The following is a 19,417-nucleotide window of genomic DNA, read 5'->3' on the forward strand; positions in this document are numbered from 1 at the left end:
TCTTTCTTGTACTGAGGGGCTGAAACTAGACACGGTATCGCAGAGGTATCCTTGCAAGTGTTCAATAGAGGGGAATAATGTAGAGTACTGTTTCTGTGGTAGAGAAGGTGTAGTGTCTTAGCAAAATGGTCTTGGAAAGTGATGTCAGAGATTACCCAACTTGACTTCCTGTGAAGTATTTGAAAGGTGAAGGCTTATAATCCTTAAATGCATTGCTCCTTAGCTGATTTGGCTTATTTAAAGGCTTAGATTTTGTTCAGGTAGTGCACATTCTTTCATAGTCTAAATGTAGGCAGACTTCAGGCATCTAGAACTCGGAGGCTAATTCAGATCACGTGCTTCCTATCATCCAACTCTGTAGGCCCTTTGTTTAGGTCCACTCTTCTGTTTGAGAGCAAAGATGTCTGTGTACATTCAAAATACTGTCATTCAAGGAGATGGGCAAGAGCTGGATTCCTAGAGTTATCTCTGAGATAGTTCAGAAGGGACTGGATTCCATCAGTATTTCCAGAGGGGCCTGAGCTGTGAGATGTGAGCATGCTACAAACTGATTCAGACAATGTTAAGTCTCCTTAAAAAGCTGGGAGGAGAATGTGATGGTGGTAAAGGTGCTCAGAGCTTGCATATTAACTGAGTGGTTAGAACATCACCAAGGAAATGAAACAGCTCACAGCAGAGCTCCTCAGTTTGAAGGAGGAGTTGAACCACAGCTTGTGTCATAACCACTAAAATGCAGCTTTCAAAGAGGAGGTGACTCTTTATGCCTACTGTAGTGGGCTGTTTAAAAAACGAGGAATGCAAGCTGCTCAGAATCAGGAGGACAGCAAGCAGAAGGGACCCTGGCTTTAATGTTTTGAGTGTTATGTACTAAGTTTTAAAATTACTGATGCATCTCTTATTAAATAAGCATGCCCATTTTTACAAATTTATGCCAGAAAGTTGTTAAAACAAGAAAGCAGAAGTTCCCAACTCTTTTCTCAATTCTTTTCATTCTTGTATACATACTAAAAATGTTACAATTAACTACTACTGTTTGTTAAATCAAAAAATAAATAGAACTACAATTATTATTACTTTCAATATTTCAGGTGAACCCAGAATTGACTCACTGCTTTGAAGAGAAAGGTTTGAAATTTGTTGGCCATGATACGGAAGGGAACAGAATGGAAATTATTGAACTGGAGAGTGAGTGTCTTACTTGTCTGTAGTACTTTCTGCATCTATTAAAACCATGTAAACTATAAGTTGTTAAATGGCATGTAGGCACAATATTTAGCTGTCATAACAGCCAAGATCATGTTGGAGAATACTGCTGACTCCACCTGTGTATTACAATCAGTGAAGATTCAGAGGATGTTAGGAGAAGTCTTATACTTCTCAAGGATTGTACATGTATTTGATTACAGAGAAAGACATGCTCCTTTTCCAAAACGTCATAATTCTAGCTCAGTGGGATTTGGCTACGTAGAAACATAGGGTGATTTAGGAGGTCGTCTAGTCCAACCCTCTGCTTCAACACAGGGTTACCTTCAAATATAGAACAGGTTGTTGAAAGCCCTATCAGTCAAGTTTTGAGTATCTCCAAGTATGCTATTGGTTGGACTTCAAACCACTCACGGCTACTTTTTGAACCCAGCAGTCCAGCCATTTTTTAACACACTTTGTAGTCTACCCATAGTCCATAGCTCCCAACTTGGATGCTAGGAAACTGTATGAAAAGCCTTGCTAAAGTCAGGATAAAGGAAGGCTACTGCTCTCCCTGCATCCAAAGACTGATTGTTCCCAAGCTTGTTGTGCCCAATTATCTTCCTGTCCTTCATGTATCTGGAAATGCCTTGGAGGAGGATTTGTTTTATAATCTTGCCATAAACTGAGGTTAGGCTGAGTGTTCTGTAGTTCCTTGGATCCTTCTTTTTGTCTTTCTTGAAGAAGGGCATGGTGACTGCCTTTTTTGAGTCATCAGGGACCTCTCATGATCGCTTTGGCCTTTTAAAGATAAAAACCAGCTTCACGATGACATTGGCCTGCTCCCTAAGCACCCTCAAATATTCTTAGCCAGGTCCCGATAACTAATATATGTTCAGTTTGCTTGAGTATATGAAATATGTATACGTGCAATATAGCCAAAGTATAAAACATCACTGGAATATATTACCTAGAGAGGCTGTGAAATCTCCGTCCTTGCAGATAGAGCACTTCAAAACTTGACTAGACAAAGCTGTCAACAACCTGATCTGACTTTGAACTTAACCCTGCTTTGAGCAGGAGGTGGGACTAGAGACCTCCCAAGGTGCCTTCCAATCAGTTTGTGTCCCCTTCAGTTATCCTCTGTTTAGAATAATAGAAAAAAGTATGAAAATCAAATAGAAAGCAAGCTCTTTTCTTTCACAGAGGTGATTCAGATAGATGAGGGTTTGATACTGTGGAAATCTGGTAGATTTGGACTACTTTACCAAGTAAGACTTGATGTCTTTTCTAAAAGGTTCTGAAATAAAAAGGAGTTACCCTGCATATGTTTGTTGAATGCTACACAGAGTAGCTCTTAGAAACAATTCCTTTGATTTTGCTTGATTCTTTGATTAACTCTTTGCTGTTAAGTCACTGTTGGCTAGATGAGTATCAGGCACCTGAAGATGCAGGCTACCTTAGAAGATCTTTTTTTTTTTTTCTTTTCTTATGTGGCCCCTAATTGCCATTGATTAGGACAAACTCCATGCACAGAAACATAAATTTGTCATAAGAATACTTTATCATCCTGTGGAGTGCTATTTGTGACATGATGCTCCTGAGAATTCATGTTGTATACTCCATGGTATGTTGAAGAACAGTGCTGTAATTTTGAACCAGGGTTTGAATATAGATGCCTACTTACAATATCAAGCAACTGCGCCATAGAGAATAATCTGAGAGCAAAGGATACATGTGAATTCATAAACTACTAATTGTCATGGTGTTCTTTGCTTAGTTTGTTCCTGATAGATTACCTCTGTTATGCATGCTGGTGTTGGGAGGCTATTTTGTCTGCTCTGCATGAAACAACACCTATAGAGAGCATCGTGAAATAAATCAGGCAGAATTTTTAAATTGCATGTTACTGTGAAAAGAATAAAAGCAGCAGTAAAACCTGGAATAATTTCAGGTTTCAGGCCCATAATAATGGGCCGCAAGGAGACTCTGATTACTAAAGAAAAACAATCATAATAGGGAGGAGGGTGGGTTGGAGCGGAAGCACAGAAATAACAGTACAGCAGATAACTTAGGCAAAGCTTTTAAGCAATATATCCCAACAGGAAATATTTGATGCTTTGTCATTGTCTTGTTTTACAGCTTTAAAGAACTAAATTGCATGGTAGAGAAAGAAGTTATGGGATAAATTTAGGATCCAGGTTCTCTGTAAGACATAGCAGCAGAGAGAAGGGCAATATACTAGATCATATAGTTTATCTTCATGGGAGAAGAACCCAGCTCTCTTGTTGTCACTTTTTCTGTACTGCAGAGAAATTCCTTGAATGTTTGGGATTATTTTGGAAATTGTCAAACCAGAAGAGATCTGTAGTTAATTTCGTCCAGTGTCCTGGTACTAGAAGTGGTTAATGTTAGGTCTTTTAAAACAATATTCAAAGAAGGAACAGGTGCACAGCGTGGAAGAGTATGAAAATATTTTTCCTTCCTTATCCTTTCAAAGAAGACAGAAGGGAAGCAGAAGCAGTAGTAAAGAGGTGCTTTGACTGGGAAACAGAGAGCTGAAGATTTAAGAGAAGATGAAGCAGCGTGGCTTGTTTAGCTTAGCAGGTGGAGTTGAATAATGGTGATATTGTCATCTTTAATCACACAGGCCAAACAGCAGGAAAGAAGAGCACCATAAGAAATGGATATAAGTTGGCTGTAACAAAGATGGCCTGTGAATTAGGAAAAGGTTTCTAAGTAAAAGGAGAGGCTATCAGAAGAGCTTTCTAGTGGGAGCAAAAAAAGCCTTGACCCTTTGTGCGTGAGACTACACAATGTAGCTGCATTCAGTAACAGTAGTCTGGACTTAATGTCCCAGGAGATCCCTTCCAGGCCTAATTATTTGAAGCTTGTGTTCCCCAGTTTTCTCTGTAAGTTGCTTTCATATCCATCTCTTAGGGTGTAAATAGTTGCTGCTTGGTCTTTTAGGAACTTTTATTTTTCCCTCAGATATGTATGGGTGCATGTTCTGAATATACATGCATAAATGTATATTGGAAACCAAAATACTATGACAATAACATGATAAATGTAGACTTTGTGGTTTTTCCCCCTCCCCCCCTCTTACATGTTGGTACAGGTTTATTATTCAGCTTTTAATTACATCATTGTGCATGTTAAGGTTGAATCACAGGATGGTTTTTACTTAATTTGCCTTACTAACCTTCTGGCTCTGTTAGTTGCTTTTCATGGAAAAAGTTAAGGTTCCTGCTGCCTCACCCTTAAATTCACACATGCTGATTGGCTTCTGGACTCCTGTGTGAAATCTTCAACAAACTTTTTTCCTAACAGTTGTTCTACTATCTTCTTCGTACATCTTATAATTTTCTTTGACATCTATCTTGTAGATCACCCATATTTTGTGGGAGTTCAGTTCCACCCAGAGTTTTCCTCAAGACCTATGAAACCTTCACCTCCATACCTTGGACTGTTGCTAGCAGCAACTGGGACACTCAATGCATACCTGCAACGTGGATGTAAATTGTCTCCAAGGTAATCTTTCTTCCTTACTTGCCTGCAGTTTGACAGTCACATTTTTGGCGGGACTATCCCGTCCTTCAATTCAGAAGTCCAGAAGAGGAAAAGGAGTTCTTCATGTATTGATTTACTTGTACCTGTTCATGCCTGACATAATCCCTGGTGTAAAAGTATCTGTAAGTAGTAAGCACAGTTCCTGACTTCCTCATTTTCAGAGGCTATTAGGGCTAAAGCCAGATCCATACATTGTAACCATAAAGAAGTAAAAAACCTTTAGTAAATTCACGTGAAGTTAGTGGCCTCCTGTGTTAACTTCCATTAATGGTAGTTTCCCAGGAAAAGAGATTTGCTAGAGGATCAAGAAATGAAGTTAAATTCTTACCTAGTTGTATTTGAATGATGATAGTAACAAAAAAGAAAACACTGATTTTATTTTGCAGTAGCTAAATAATTAATACCATCTAGCAGAGACAGGTCTGAAACAAAACAGTTGGGATATCTTTAGACTTATGGAAGGGTTTGGATCTAGATCAAAACTGGATGGCTCAGCCAAACTAAAATCCTTTGTCCTAGTTCCCTTGGACACAGAGTTTTTGGTTTATTGAATGTAGCAATAGTTTTTAGCCAGTGTTAACTCATTCTTGTTTATTTCAATGATATTAATAATAGTTACCGTTTCATTACAATAACAATAATAAAGAAGTCAGAGGGAAGCCTAGGGTACGATAACAAAAAAGAAAAGGAAAAAAAAAAAAAAGAAATCACAGAGTGACTGAACAATAACACAGAACAGATCCAGCTCTGGCTTACTGGCTTTTCCTCTAAACAAGCTACCAAAGTTACTAGTTTTGTGGGTGTGGTTCTTTTTTTTTTAGCATTGCTTTCTATTAAAACGAAGTCCTTTTCTTAAGCGAGAAATAGAAATTTTATTCAGGTTGCAGTAGTAATGGAAAATAGCCAAGCCAGACCAGCTCAATCTATTTTGATACCCTGCTCCTTATAGGTATCAGTTGTCTTTCATAAATGTACTTCATCTTTGCTCACCCTGGCCAATTGTGCAATGATGTACATACAGAGAGAATTTCTTTCTGATCTGCAAACTACAGTTTGGTTGAAATACGCCTGTTACCTTAGCCTGTCATTGTTGTTAGCGGTCATAACATTATCTACCTTTTAAAATTTGTGCCAGTGCATTACACAGATCAAATTTTTGTGGTGCTTGGCAGGAGGGAGTCTTCAAACACAGTGATCTTCAGCCTTTTCCTCTTGTGGGCACTCTCTGCCTCACAGTTCATCTTGTTTCCCAGGTCCCAATATCCTTTCTTTTACTGCTTCCTCCCATAAGTATACATATTCATCTCTCCAGGATAAAGAAAAATTACTTTTTTTGAATGAGCGATCTGCTTGTGTCCTGCTAATTTAAATTTAAATCCCTTAGCATTATAGCAAATATGTTTTCTAACCTTGGCTTTAGGTTTCAGCAATTACTGAATGTGCCACACTTACACTTACTTGAATTAATCAATAAAACAGTATACCCAACTTTTTTCCTTCATGTTCATACAGTAAACTCCAACCAACACTTAAACATTTAGCAAAGACAAAAATTCATACCCCAAAATTTTATATATAAAAATACAAATTTTACCATTTACCTAGTTACACAGCAGTCAAGCAAACCCCTCTGTCTTGAGAAAGAGCATTGGAATAGGAAAACATTTTGAGGCTAAAAGAGGAGCGTTTTGCAGGGAAGAACGTTCAGGAGGGAATTTCAGTGCTAATTACAGCACACCCACTCATATTAACATATCCACCTGCTGAATGGAAAGGATTTCCAGTTTAAACCTTTAAACCCCAGAATGGTAGTGATTTCATTGAGCAGTAAAGCTAAGGCATGTCATAACAAGGCTGAAACAAATCTGAGGAGAGGATTTTCTGCACACCTCATCCAGTACTCCCTACATGAATTGTAGTCATGCTGTTGACTGGAGCAAGGATGTAACCTGAGAGAGAATTTGTGGAAGCCAGCAAGTTGAGCAGATTACCTAAACTAGGCTATAAAAAACACTAAAAAAAGAGTTAATGATGAAGTCCTGAGACAAAAGGAAATACATATTTCAGCATGAGATTCTTAACAGCAAATCATTACTGCAGAACATTTAACAGCCCCATAATTAGGATACAATTTTAGAACATCTGACACCTGGACAGAAGCCGTAGCTTCTAAGCAAAGTAAACAGTAAATTTAAAGATGCATCACACCTCCCAGGAGAGTGCCCTAAATAAATAAAAGCAAATAAACCTTCTCTTAAATTTTTGTGAGGCCTAGTCTGGTAGACATTCTGAGAATGGTTACACATAGGCATGAGCATACCTAGTTTGAGACCGGAATGCATCCTCCGGCATAAACTTAGTTCCCAGGAGCTTTGGTGTGTACAGAGACAGTCAAGAACTGAGCAAAGGATCGGAGTAACTCAGTGATGACTTATTACTTAGTTACCTGAAGCGGTAGTTGGGCATCTAAGTTGCCTTTGTGGTTTCAGCCTCTCGTGCATTATGGCATGAGTGCTTAACCACCAGACAAAGCCATGCACTTCATTTCCTTGTGAATGTTTTTAAGTCATGACCTTTTCGAAACCTTTCCATGGAAATACTGAATTCACCATTTCATACGGAGCTGAGGAAGGTGAGAGGCTGCCAGTTTACATGTTTCATTTTAAAGGACAGAGAAAACTAGAACCATAGGAGACTCTCAGAAAGTGTACAATACCCACAAATACGCTGCTTTTTAAGAGAAACCGAAAGGTTTTAATAGAAAACTAGTAGATGAAGAGGGGAACTTCACATGTAATGTTGTTGGCTTTTACTGAGTCTTGCTGAGTTTAATTTTGAAAAAGTAATAAAAACTGGCTTATCTTTGGGAACAGTGTCATATGGATTGCAAAACCACTGATGTACAATAAAGCTGTGTTGCTGTTTTTTTTTCCCCATAGCAAGTTTAGCGTCAGCAAGCTTTATTTCTTCTTTCCCCTCAACCAACATCTTCATTAAAGACCTGCAAGAGTAGGCCACAGTGCATTAATGATATTTGCAAATAATGTAATTTAAATAAGAGCTGAAAGCACTATTCAGAACAAAGAAATAACATAAAAATATATAGGGAATTTAGAAACCTGTGCTGAAAGTAATGAAATCATGTTTCTTTGGAGGAAGAGGGTAACAAGCTAAAGAGAAATAATTTGAACACAAATGTCCAGTAGATGGGAGGAAATGTAGGAAGTGAGAGATGTTCCCAGGTGAGAAAGTGTGGGCAACTAGGACTACCACCAAAAGAAATTTTTGTAAGTCATTAGTGAATATGCTAATGTGAGGCACCAATCCAATGCCATCTAGTCACAGAATACTCTGTTTGGTTCTGGGCCGGTTATTAATAAAAGATGACTTATGAGTTGTATTCAGAGACAAGGAACAGAAGTGGCCAGAGGACAGGAGTGATGCATAAAGAAAAAAACCTCAGAAGACTTGCTGGTACGGTGCTTACTGAACAAACATGGGCCAACTGTCTCCCAAATCAGCTGTGTAGGGAGGTTTGGGCAAGCACCTCTAAACAGAATAGGAAACAGCCTGTGTGACAGGTTCTGGTGTATGAGGGACAAAGAAGGTATGGGTAGGGCTCTCTCTGATGTCCCCTGTATGTTGTCCCCAACCAAGAACACATCTGGCACAGCATCGTATTTCTGCCATTGGCCAAATCCAGACATTTCAGAGGAAAGTGAAGGAAATCTTGTGGTTTGAAGACTATCAAGAGAGCAGCAAGAGAGGGGCTGCTCCACAAAAGAAGACAATCTAGGAGCCAAGGGTGGCAACTGTACTGGTAGGGGTAGTGTCCTCACCAGCAAGAGTCACTACCACCGTCGCCAAAGAAGGCAGGCGGACTGGCTCCAGTGACAGTCACCATGTCCTACAGACAGTCCAGTGCAGAAGTATGAAGTGATGAGTTAGGTCTGAAGTTAATCCAGGAAGTCCAGTCAACAAGTGACTACAGAACTACAGAGATGGGTACAGGCATGCCTGCAACATAGCTCAGGCAAGGATTGGAGCTAAGGCTCCTGGGCCCATTGGTGGAGGCCCCAGCTGAGGATGGTCAGGGCAGCTAAGACCTGTTGGTACCCTCAGAGCTCTTACAGAAAACTACAGAAAAAATTTTAAAGGAAATCCCTTCTCAACCGTAATGGTACTTAGTGATGAACTTAGTAATGGTTAGTTGTGGCAGTTACTTTGTCATTTTCATGTTAGATGTTTACAGTGAAGACGCTTCTGAGCTAGTCACCCCAAGTCTTTTTCTGTAGTCGCTAAGTGAATATGCACTTTACAGGAGCCAAATAGCTCATGATAATGGTTAAGCGAGTCAGAAGCATTATACCCTATAAGTGCCCGTTTCTCTCCATTGATTGTAAGAAGCTGGTGGTAGCTATCTCAGATGAAGATGTCTAAAGCTGAATGAATTGAATCCTATGCATGAGACTCAGCTGAGATTTTTTATAACCCCCAGATATGTTCTGGCGTCTTGGTTGTGATTTTTGTAATGCTGGGTCCTAATAAAACCGTTATCCTAAGTCCAGTTATCTGAGTGCAGATGTCTGGCAGGTTGGAACTGGGGAGTCTTAGGTATGTGCTGAGGGATTCTTTAATGAGATGATGTTTCATGGAAGCATAGGATCATATAATGATGGTGATCATCATAAATGATACATGATCATTTTTATGATCATAAAAATATGCACTGATCATAAAAATATGCATGACGGCAGTTATAACCATTGCACAAATACACATTTATTTTATATTATTATATAAAATATATATTATATATATTATTATATGCATTATTATTTTAAATAATGTTTTAATGACTATAATAATTTTAATAATTTAGCTTTTTGTGGGGGGAATAAATAATAATAATTGACAGATTTCTTTTTGCTAGGTTCTCGAAAGCTGTGACAATTGTTTGTTTTAAACAGCCACAGCCTGTACTAAATGTAATTACATTTATCTTTAATTTGCATTGAGGAAGAAATGCACTTAGCTTAGCTTCTGCCTTTGCAGGGAATAGTATTACTGTAATAATTGTTTAAATTGCTTACATTTCTGGAAGAGGACTTTTTGTCAATTATACATTAAAAAAGGATGAAAAAAAGCCCCTATGAAATTGTGTCAAATACTTCGTTTCTAAAGAATGTTGATCTGGATTTTCCAAATGAAACAAACGGAACGTTCAAGGAGTACCCATTTTACAGATGCCTGTGTTTCTTAATAAAAACATTGAAAGCAGGCAGTTTGGTGCTTTTGAATGGCTGTTTGAGAAATATAGGTTTAAAATTGATCTTGAGTCTTAATTCTAGTGGTTTTACAGCTGAGATTTGTTGCTGAGGTGATGCATTCCAGCTTCATGCCGTGTGGCCCCAGCTATCGGCTGCCTTCCGTACCATACCAGTAGGCAATCTTCTCATCTTGCCTCCTTCCGTGCTTTAGACTGATGCATAGCAGAGGTGTGATGATACCTCTGTCAGTAGAACAGAGAGATCTGAAATGGGCATGAATTTGGTAATAATGGAACACATGTAGGGGGAAGCTCTTTTTATTGCTTACGTCTTGAGAAGACGGGGATCTGAGGATGAGTGAACTTTAAAACAAAACAAAACCCCTTAATGTATTTCCTCAACAGAGGATGTTTTTCTTGGTCCAGTTGGGAAATATATTGCAGTTCACTGCAAAGCAAAATACCAGCTAGGTATTGGTCGATGTTTCACTTTGCAGTCAATGTATTTCTATTAACTACAGGTAGATTAAGTATAAGGATCAAAGTGACCAAAATTCTTCATCTTGAAGACTGAAGTGACTGATTAGATGCAGTGACACTGCATACTCTGAGTTTTGTTCTGTTTTTCTCTTGGCCACATCTTTATACTCCAGATCCCATGAAAAAAAAAACAACGGAATAAAACCGCTGTGACGGCCTTAGATCTGCTCACTAGTTCCTTTGTGTTGCAGTCCACTGTTGTGGGAATGGTTACAAACAAGATGAAGTGGGTGTCGGGTTCCTACCCAAGATAATTACTAATTACTTTGTACACAAACTGAGAGAAAACTTGCTAAAGGAAATGTAAGCATATTTTTTCAGTTGAGGGCTCAGTGTGAAGAAGAATTTCATAGAGGAAAAGCCGGGCTTATGTGATTTCCCACCACCACCACTTTCATAGCCAGCACATTTAAGTAAGATTACATAATATTAGCAACTGTGAGCACAAAATATCCATTTTGTGTTTAATATCTGTGTAGCAGCTCCGTGTAATTTGGAAGGAAGTACACATTTATTGCTAAAAGAGGTGATGACTCATTTGTGGTTAATACCACCTGGGGTTTTTCTTCAGATTATTTATCAATTGAACACAGTTCATATCACAGTAAATCTTACAAACTGGACATCAGCACTGGTTTGAAGCTATAGCACCCAGGTGCAGATATCCCAAGATTCATGAGTCCCTGTTTACTTTAAAGTCCACCACACTGGCAGCTTAGCTCTTGAAGAAGTTCAGGTTTCCTTGGAGCCCAAGTTCTTGTTAACATGATGCCACAGCTTCTGGGGGTGCTTAGAGGTATCGTTCAAGGAGCTGAAACTGTGAGACTGACGGTTACCTAAGTCTGAAGCCCAAGGGCTGACCCTTACCTCGGCATTTCCCCTACCTTTCTTGCCAGTGTGCCCTGCCTGTTAGAAACAAAACTGACTTTACACCCAGCAGGACAGCCCTAAAGTAGGGAAGACCGTGAAGTGTTACTGTAAAACAGTCAAGAATGCTGTGACCAGAGCCCTACTCTGGGATGTGGAGTCAAACCTTGTACTGAATTGGGCAGTGTGGGAACAGGAACAAAATTGTCATGGGCGAAGTAAGTGTTTTAGCCTCTGGGCTAGTGGCTAGCCAAGTGACCCTCAGCTTGTGCAAACTGGAAACAGGCCTGGGAAGTTAGGGTGGTAAGTCATTGAAATGACGGAAGCAACCAGCATTGTGTGACTGCTTCTATGGGCGAATGCCTTTAAAACCTATGTCATTGAGTGGGGGAGGACCGATGATGAGAGTGCTGGGTGGGGATCAGCACCTGACTGTCTTCAAGAGATGAAGCTGGGTAGTTCTCCACTCACCTCATTGGTCTCTCAGCATTTTTACTGAAGCATCTGCCTCCCATACTGTGTTGTATATGGAGCCCTGGCATATGTTTTTGGGGTATGACTGCCACTGGGCAGCAGAGCTGATTAAAAAAAAAAAAAAAAAGTCCTCTGAAGACTTTGGGCTTAAACCAGGGCTATCATAAGGTTATGCAGCTCTCTACAATCACAGTTTTACCCTCTGTTCTGTGGACGATTTTTGCTATTTTGCTGTGATGTGAAAATGCAAAACCGTTTTAATAATACTGAATTTTTATTCCATGTTTCCATGGGTACTTTCAGAAAGAAGTAAGTACAATGTTGGTGATGTTGTGTTTGTCTGTGTGCATCTGGCATGCTTGATCATACTGTTAACAACACTTTCCTCACTTGAACTGTGTAAGTGTTTGTCAGCTGGTGAAATGATCAAATTGAGCATTTCTCACTAGCCCGATTTGACACACTCTTTATAAGAACCGCATCAACCACACGTGTGTCAGGTGAAGAAAGGGCAGAATGCTGTAGGCAGTCTTAATGTTAGAACAGTCGGAATATCTATGCTGTCTTGTACAGAACTTGGTATAGTGATTTGCTGTAACTGTGGGAGGCTTTCCGAAGAGTCAGAGGTAGAAATTAAATGAGATGACTGTTGGTGCCATTCCTCCTGCCCCACTCTATTAAAATGGCTGTGTTTTTACCTAATCTTTGATTCCCTGCCCCCCCGCCCCCCCAAAAGAAAAGAGGGTAAAATTCAGGCTACAAAGGAGTGCTCAGTAACAAGCACCAGCATTGCTGAGTGCAGTTTGTTCACTGTTCCACATTGCAGTCCAGATCAAAGATCTCCAGCTGCGGGGTTACGTAGTTCCCCTTGAAACATTACACAGCAGGCAGTCACTGCGGCTCAACTGATAAGGCTGTGTCTAGGTGGGTCGTTGGCTGGTTATGTGCTTGATGTCTCAGTAGGAGGTCATGCCCGGAGGTGGGGAGCATGACGTGACTGAGGTGCTGTTGGTTGGAGGATGAAGGTGTATGTGATAAGAGATGTGACAAGACAGATGTGCAGTGGCTGGAGTAGAGTTGGTACCCAAGGCTGACACTGGTGTACCCACCAAAGAAGGTCTGAGATCCCCACCTGTACTGTGTTAACCATAACCTGCTCTCTGAAGTATGACAGAACTGACCAGAATTATTGCTGCTCAAATGTACTTGTCAGTTCCCTGGGCTCCCGTTGCTGGCTTCTGATCTTGGGAAATTCAAGTATCTGGAAAACAGGCTGTAGAAGTGAATGTAATAGGGAGAGGTTGAGTCTGGAGGCTCTTCTGAAGAGTGCAGTTTGTGCACTTAGAGTTAAGATAAACCTGGAGACACGGTAAACATCACAGCTGACTGAAAATGTGGTTTGTGGGCACTTCTTTCTATCAGTTGCTGTGGTGATTCCTGTCCTTCACTGTTTACTTGTTCTGGCCACTTATAAAATGATCACTTGCATGGCAGTCTGCTCTGTGAAAACCAGTCTACTTCTCTCAGGAAACAGCAGAAGGGGATAAAACCTCAGGAAAAACTGTCAGGATATTGCTTTGTGCAATGAAAATGATTTATGTTCTGACTGGAAGAGCAAGAATTGTAATTTAAGTATAAATTGAAGCATTCTGAATAAATAAAGTTAAAGTTGTGTTAACTTTTTCTTTGGTCAAAACAATAATTTTCTTTATCATAAAGGAGAAATTCCTTTTAGTCTTGCTCTGAATATCTGTTACTCTCCATGTTGTTAATCATGGTCGCAGGCACACAGCACCAGCAAACTGTAGAATGAATATACAGGAATCAAGCAAAAAGAAATTGAACATACTGTTTATACTGTAGAATATTTTTTCTCATGAGGTCTTAGACTCCAAACTTAAGCCTGTTCCTGTAGAGGAAGGCGTTCTAAACTACCAAAATTGAGCATGAGCTTAAAGTAGTTTTCTGGAAATGGGTTGCATTTGAGGAAAGTGTTGGTCATATGCATCATCTGGGTTGGAGGGTTTGAAATAAAATATTTGGTTTGGATCCTTCTGACTATGTATTGCTTTTAACAGTGACAGTTACAGTGACCTCAGCGATGACAGCTCTCCAGAAAAAGAGTTTCCTAATTCAGAAACAAGCTGAAATGATTGTATGAGATCACAGAAATGGGTGATGCTGTTGAGGTAAACTGAATCGCTTTGATACTGCTTTATGACATTTATTTCTTCTAGACTTAAAACAGGAGACAAAGTTATCTTGATTCTCCGTTTTGTTTCAAATCCCATCTGAGAGCTTATATTTTCTTCCTTGCCTGCAGCACTTAATTGTTTTCCTCTTCTGCTGCTTAACTCTGCAATTGTGATGTTAAAGTCTGCTAAGTGTTTTGGTTACAGCTTATATGTAGGATGCTGTACAAAATCAAGTTGTGGTAGTGTTTGAAGATACAATGAAAATACATTTTAAAATTGTTTTCTTTTTTTTGTTACTTCGGTGTGCAAGTTTGGATCACTTCGAGTACACTATGTTGATGTTTTTATTTGTTTTTATTTTGCATTAATATTCACCTGTAATTGCATTTGATGCATTGATACAACAAAGACATCCCAAGATAAGTACTTGGATTTAATCTGCAGAATGACAGAGATACAAACACGTTCTATAAAGTTGTGGCTTTGTTTGCCATAGGCTTTGCCAAAGTGATGTTGGATTGGTTGTTTTTTCACCTGTAATCATGGTAGCCATAGATTTCCTTTCAGTTTGGAGGTTGTATTTCCTGTGAGACACCTGATCTCTGCAGGATCTGGGTTTGAATCTTAGTCTTACTGTATTTTCCCTACACAGATTCATCAGAGTTGTGGCTGGTATAGTACTCTGATACATGTGTGCATTCACGCTTTTCAGTATTTCTGAGCACTTCTGTAAGCAGGACACAACTTTCCTCTCTGATTTTATTCCTCACACAGGGTGTAGTCACTAAGCAGCTGTGCCAAACAGACGATTAAGGCTGCATATGAATGATGCATTTCTGCCTGATGATCTCCTGATTAAAATACTGGCATGAGGTGCTAGAAATTGGAGTTTAGTCCTTAGCCGCAGCATGGGTTTCTTCTGTGATTTTTAATTAATTTATTTTTCCCTCTCATGTACCACATGTTAAAGATAATAACACATCCCCAAATCATGAGAGTGGAGAACAGAATGTTAAAGGATTTCATGACCTGGTGCATGCAGATGCAGTACTGATGCATGTCCTAGGGTGACCAAAAAATAAGTAGACAAAATGATCTTTGTCACTCTTGCCCATACCCTTCCCACCTCCAAATGTCACTATGGCTCTGTTTCTTGAGACCAACACATAGTACAGGACAGCCCCTTTAGCTTTGACCTTGCTTTCCTCGATGGAATTTATGAATGGTAATTCTCTGTTTACCATTGCAGATGTGACTTGGATGAATGTACTTTTGTGATGTTTTTAAGTAGTTAGTAGTCAAGCTGATTTTGTTTGAACATATCACTAGTGGATACCAATTGTATTGAACAGGATCACTCTAGAAAGGATTAAATAACTAGATATAAAAGAAGTATAGAAGCATTGGCACATTTATTTTTATCTCAGGGTTAATTCTACCCATTAATCAGAGCTGGATACACATGTAGACTATATTTAGCTTTGTGGTTTTGCTTTATGCTGTTTGACCTAGATGAAATGCATCTACTTGTAGTATTTACCGTAGGACTACTTTGAAGTCAGTCAACGGATTTCAGAGAAACTGACATAAGCATGAAATAAACTGAGTTACAGAAGAACTATTTTTAATCATTAATTTTTTTCCATTTATTCTTCCTTCCCCTCCCTCTTTTTGTGTTACAGAAAGTTGGGAACAGGACAATATTGAATAGAAGAAAGTAGAAGAGTAAGCTGCTTATGGTACTCATAGTGTTTCCTCCTATACTGTTTTCAATAATCCTCTTTACAGATGGCAGTTTTACTGTCCTGTAGCAAAAACTGTTCTGTATAATGCTGTTTCTCTTTAAAAATGACAAAATAGTTGTGCACCTTAGCTGTTAATCATTATTGATCTTGTCCTATATTTCATAATGATCTCAGGTGAATAGGTATTAATTCACTAGTTCACAACTGTTCTTGATTTGAAGGAAGATTTGATTGTTTTCAGTTCGCCTTAGAAAAGGAAGATAAAATGCATTAGTTTTTGTGAATGAGAGGGAATGCACTAAAAAATTTAAGGGAAAGTTGTCTTATCCATGAGCAGTAGAGAACTGTTTCAGGTTTGTTTCCCTATTAAGCTTGTTGTATATATATATTTTTTTACTTTTTTGCTGTTCAGTATGTACAAATGAGAAATTGTTGCTGTATTTCAGCTCTTTGTGATTATAATAATTGATGTTGAATACAAGTCTTTTCACTTTGCTTTTATAAGTGATTTCACTTTACAAAAGTTTCAGTTTATTTGCTCTATTTCTCCTGAAAGTCTGATAATACTGAACGTAATTCTGACTTACAAAATTACAGAAGTGGTGTTAGAAGGCAGTTTTGCATTTGTATTTTGTAAGAGAGAAAGTAAATACGTTAAAATGTAATTTGAACACTTGTAAGAAAGTTGTAGAAGAACCAGTCATAAACCTGGAGCATTATCTGGGCTCCAGCCGTGCAACACTCAGTTAATTTCAATAGATGAGTATAAAGGTGAATTAAGGTTCACCCTTGTTATCCCTCATCCAGTGACCACTCCATGGTCATGGCATTCATTCCCCAATAGAATAGAATGATGTATTTTAATTTAGAAATCACAAATTATTCCACTGCATGACAATTGCAGGCAGCCCTGCAAAGCCAGGACTGCAGCCTGAATCACTGAGACAGAAGGGGAAGGCAAGAGGTGCTATGCCGTGTTTAAGGCTGGATCCCATTAGCAATGTGGCATCATCAGACCTGTCACAGAAGCTGGACCTGGACGATGTAACTGACGGGCTCCAAATACCTGAGGCACCCTTTTCTGTAAAGAAAACTTCTGAATTTTGAGCTTTGTGTTTCATTTTGGTTTTGGGCAAAGTGGCTTTTTTAATTCATCAAAAGGTAAATACATGTACAGAAATAAAAAGCGCCATGTCCCTTAGTACAGCTTTGTAAAAGAGTAAGTTTGAGAGCTTTGCATTGCTTTAGAAAATCTCAGGTTACACAGCCAATTTATCTCTTCGCTAAAAGAAGCTTTAATAGTAATGAAATATAAAATGTATTCCTATGGCAGGTTTTCTAAAGTGGTTTGCAAATGCGTGCCTTAGAAATAGCAGGTATTGACAGAATTGGTGTCACTGTATGTCTTCCCCAATGAGAGACACTGGCCACTGGTTTGTGAAAGGTGAAGTGTGTCCTAAGATTGTCTGTAATGTGCAAATGTATTTTCAAATATATTAAATTGTGTTATTCAGATGTGTTTAGCTACTGTGTTAAAGAATCATGGTGCCGATTGTGAACTGTGGTGTCCAGGAGGGAATTTTTCAGTTAGTCATGTCCCAGTTGTACTGTCTGTGAGAAGCTGTGATTTATCCAGGCAACTGAGGGGACAAAAAGACATACAACCTGGAGTGAGGCTGGAAACAGCGCCCTTACCAATCCTCTTCCTGCTAACTGTGCTACACAAAGCAGTATCCTGGAGACAAACGCATCACTGCCACAAGGGATCCATCTCCTATTTGAGCTGACAGAAGCAGCAGCATGCCATTTCCAGAATGGAAGAAGGCAAATGAGCCTTTTCGAGCCAAATCCTGGGCTGCATTAGGAGTGTTGCCAGCAGGTCGAGAGAAGTGATCCTTCCCCTCTATTCAGTCCTGGTGAGGCCACACCTGGAGTGCTGTGTCCAGTTCTGGGCTGCCCAGTACAAGAGATATATGGGCATACTGGAGGGAGTTCAGCAAAGGGCCACTAAGATGATTAAAGGACTGGAGCATCCCTCCTGTGAGGAAAGACTGAGAGTGTACTGGTTTTGGCTGGGATAGAGTTAATTTTCTTCATAGAAGCTAGTATGGGGCTGTGTTTTGGATTTGTGTGGAAAACAGTGCTGATAACACAGGGATGTTTTCGTTACTGCTGAGCAGCGCTTACACAAAGTCAAGGTCTTTGCTGCTTCCCACCCCACCCCACCAGCGAGGAGGCTGGGGGTGCACAAGAAGCTGGGAGGCGACACAGCCGGGACAGCTGATCCCAACTGACCAAAGGGATATTCCATACCATATGACGTCATGCTCAGCATATAAAGCTGGGAAAGAAGAAGGAAGGGGGGACGTTCAGAGTGATGGCGTTTGTCTTCCCAAGTAACCAAGGGGAGCAGCATCCAAGTTTGAATGTCACTGTGGGGTAGGTATTGCACTTAACTGGTACTGTGGACAGAGCTGTATCTTACTGAATACCTCTAGTCAAGTATTGCATCTCGGCAGCATAGGTTCCTGTTTCACTGTAAGCTTTATACATGAAGTCCTTTAGCATCTGCTTAACATACTTTAACATGTACTACCTTGAAGCTGAGGTTTCTTTCCTAGTTTATTTGGCAGCTTGGAGAGATAACCTTCATGTGCTAATATTATGCCTGCAGAGGTTGAATGTAATCCTGAGACACTGAGGAGGATTTGCTTGGCCAACCAGACTATTCCTCATTAGGGAGTACTTGTGGAAGGGTGAGTCAGATCCTGCACTAGCTTGCTGTTTTTCTGAAACCACTGAAGTGATGCCATATTCGTATCCACAAAGTGTGACTCTGGATTACAGGGTGGTACCAAAGAGGGCTGTCACCTGGGATTCATGGGACTCAGGCATGGTTCTCCTAAATTCCTCTGCAGGCGTCTAAGCCCTAGCTTGCCAGGAAAATGGTTTTGAGCACCAGCTTGAAACACTGGAGGTTTTGAGCAACAGCTTGAAAGTAGAGGCTCAGTTCTCTGCAAGAACCTGTGTAAGCAGGAATTGCAGCCCCAAGCTAAAGGAAGTTTTCAAGAAAGAAAAGGCAGATTGGCAGTGACCGCAAGGGCAGGGGCTTGCTGCCCAAAAGGGTGTGGAGGAGGTTAAGGGAGGATCAAGTATATGAGCAACAAGTGACTTACCAACCTGAGCTAACTTCCTCATGGGAGCTATATTGCAGTTACCATAGCAATGCAAATGAAAGGTTCTCCCCAAACTCTGTGTGTGTCTTGATGACAGTAGGGAGTGTAATTACAGCATACAGGACTTCTGAGTCAGCTTGGCTACAGCTGGCAGTGAAGCCAGATCAGCACAGAAGTGAACAGGGGCTGTGGAAATCTATGTGGGACTGGCTGAAGCTCATTTCCCCCAACTTCACTGTTTGCGTATGTGAGGTGACTAAAATTTGCTGAGAAAGGGAGTAAGGTGGATCAAGGAGGGAATCGGAATAACATTGCCCTTGGGAGAGCACGTGGCCTCCTCCAGCATCCTGGGGAAACTCACTCACTGCAACATGACAGGGAAGCAAACAATGA

At 40.0% G+C, this 19,417-nt stretch overlaps 1 protein-coding gene across 9 annotated transcripts in view; it reads left to right on the forward strand.

Moving 5' to 3' along the window:
- CTPS2 (CTP synthase 2) overlaps window positions 1–17,363 on the forward strand; it is a 78,535-nt gene extending 61,172 nt beyond the window's left edge. For 8 of the 9 annotated variants that reach the window (XM_075175634.1, XM_075175672.1, XM_075175625.1 and 5 more), the window contains 4 exons: window positions 1,089–1,185; window positions 4,575–4,719; window positions 13,987–14,097; window positions 15,786–17,363. In XM_075175634.1, the coding sequence (XP_075031735.1) occupies window positions 1,089–1,185; window positions 4,575–4,719; window positions 13,987–14,056 (312 nt within the window). In that variant the 3' untranslated portion in view covers window positions 14,057–14,097; window positions 15,786–17,363. The remainder of the gene's footprint in view (window positions 1–1,088; window positions 1,186–4,574; window positions 4,720–13,986; window positions 14,098–15,785) is intronic. The other variant, XR_012677576.1, reaches the window with a different exon arrangement.
- Window positions 17,364–19,417: the final 2,054 nt, after the last annotated feature.

This window comes from Calonectris borealis, chromosome 1 (assembly GCF_964195595.1).
Source record: "Calonectris borealis chromosome 1, bCalBor7.hap1.2, whole genome shotgun sequence".
NCBI classification, from domain to species: Eukaryota; Metazoa; Chordata; class Aves; order Procellariiformes; family Procellariidae; genus Calonectris; species Calonectris borealis.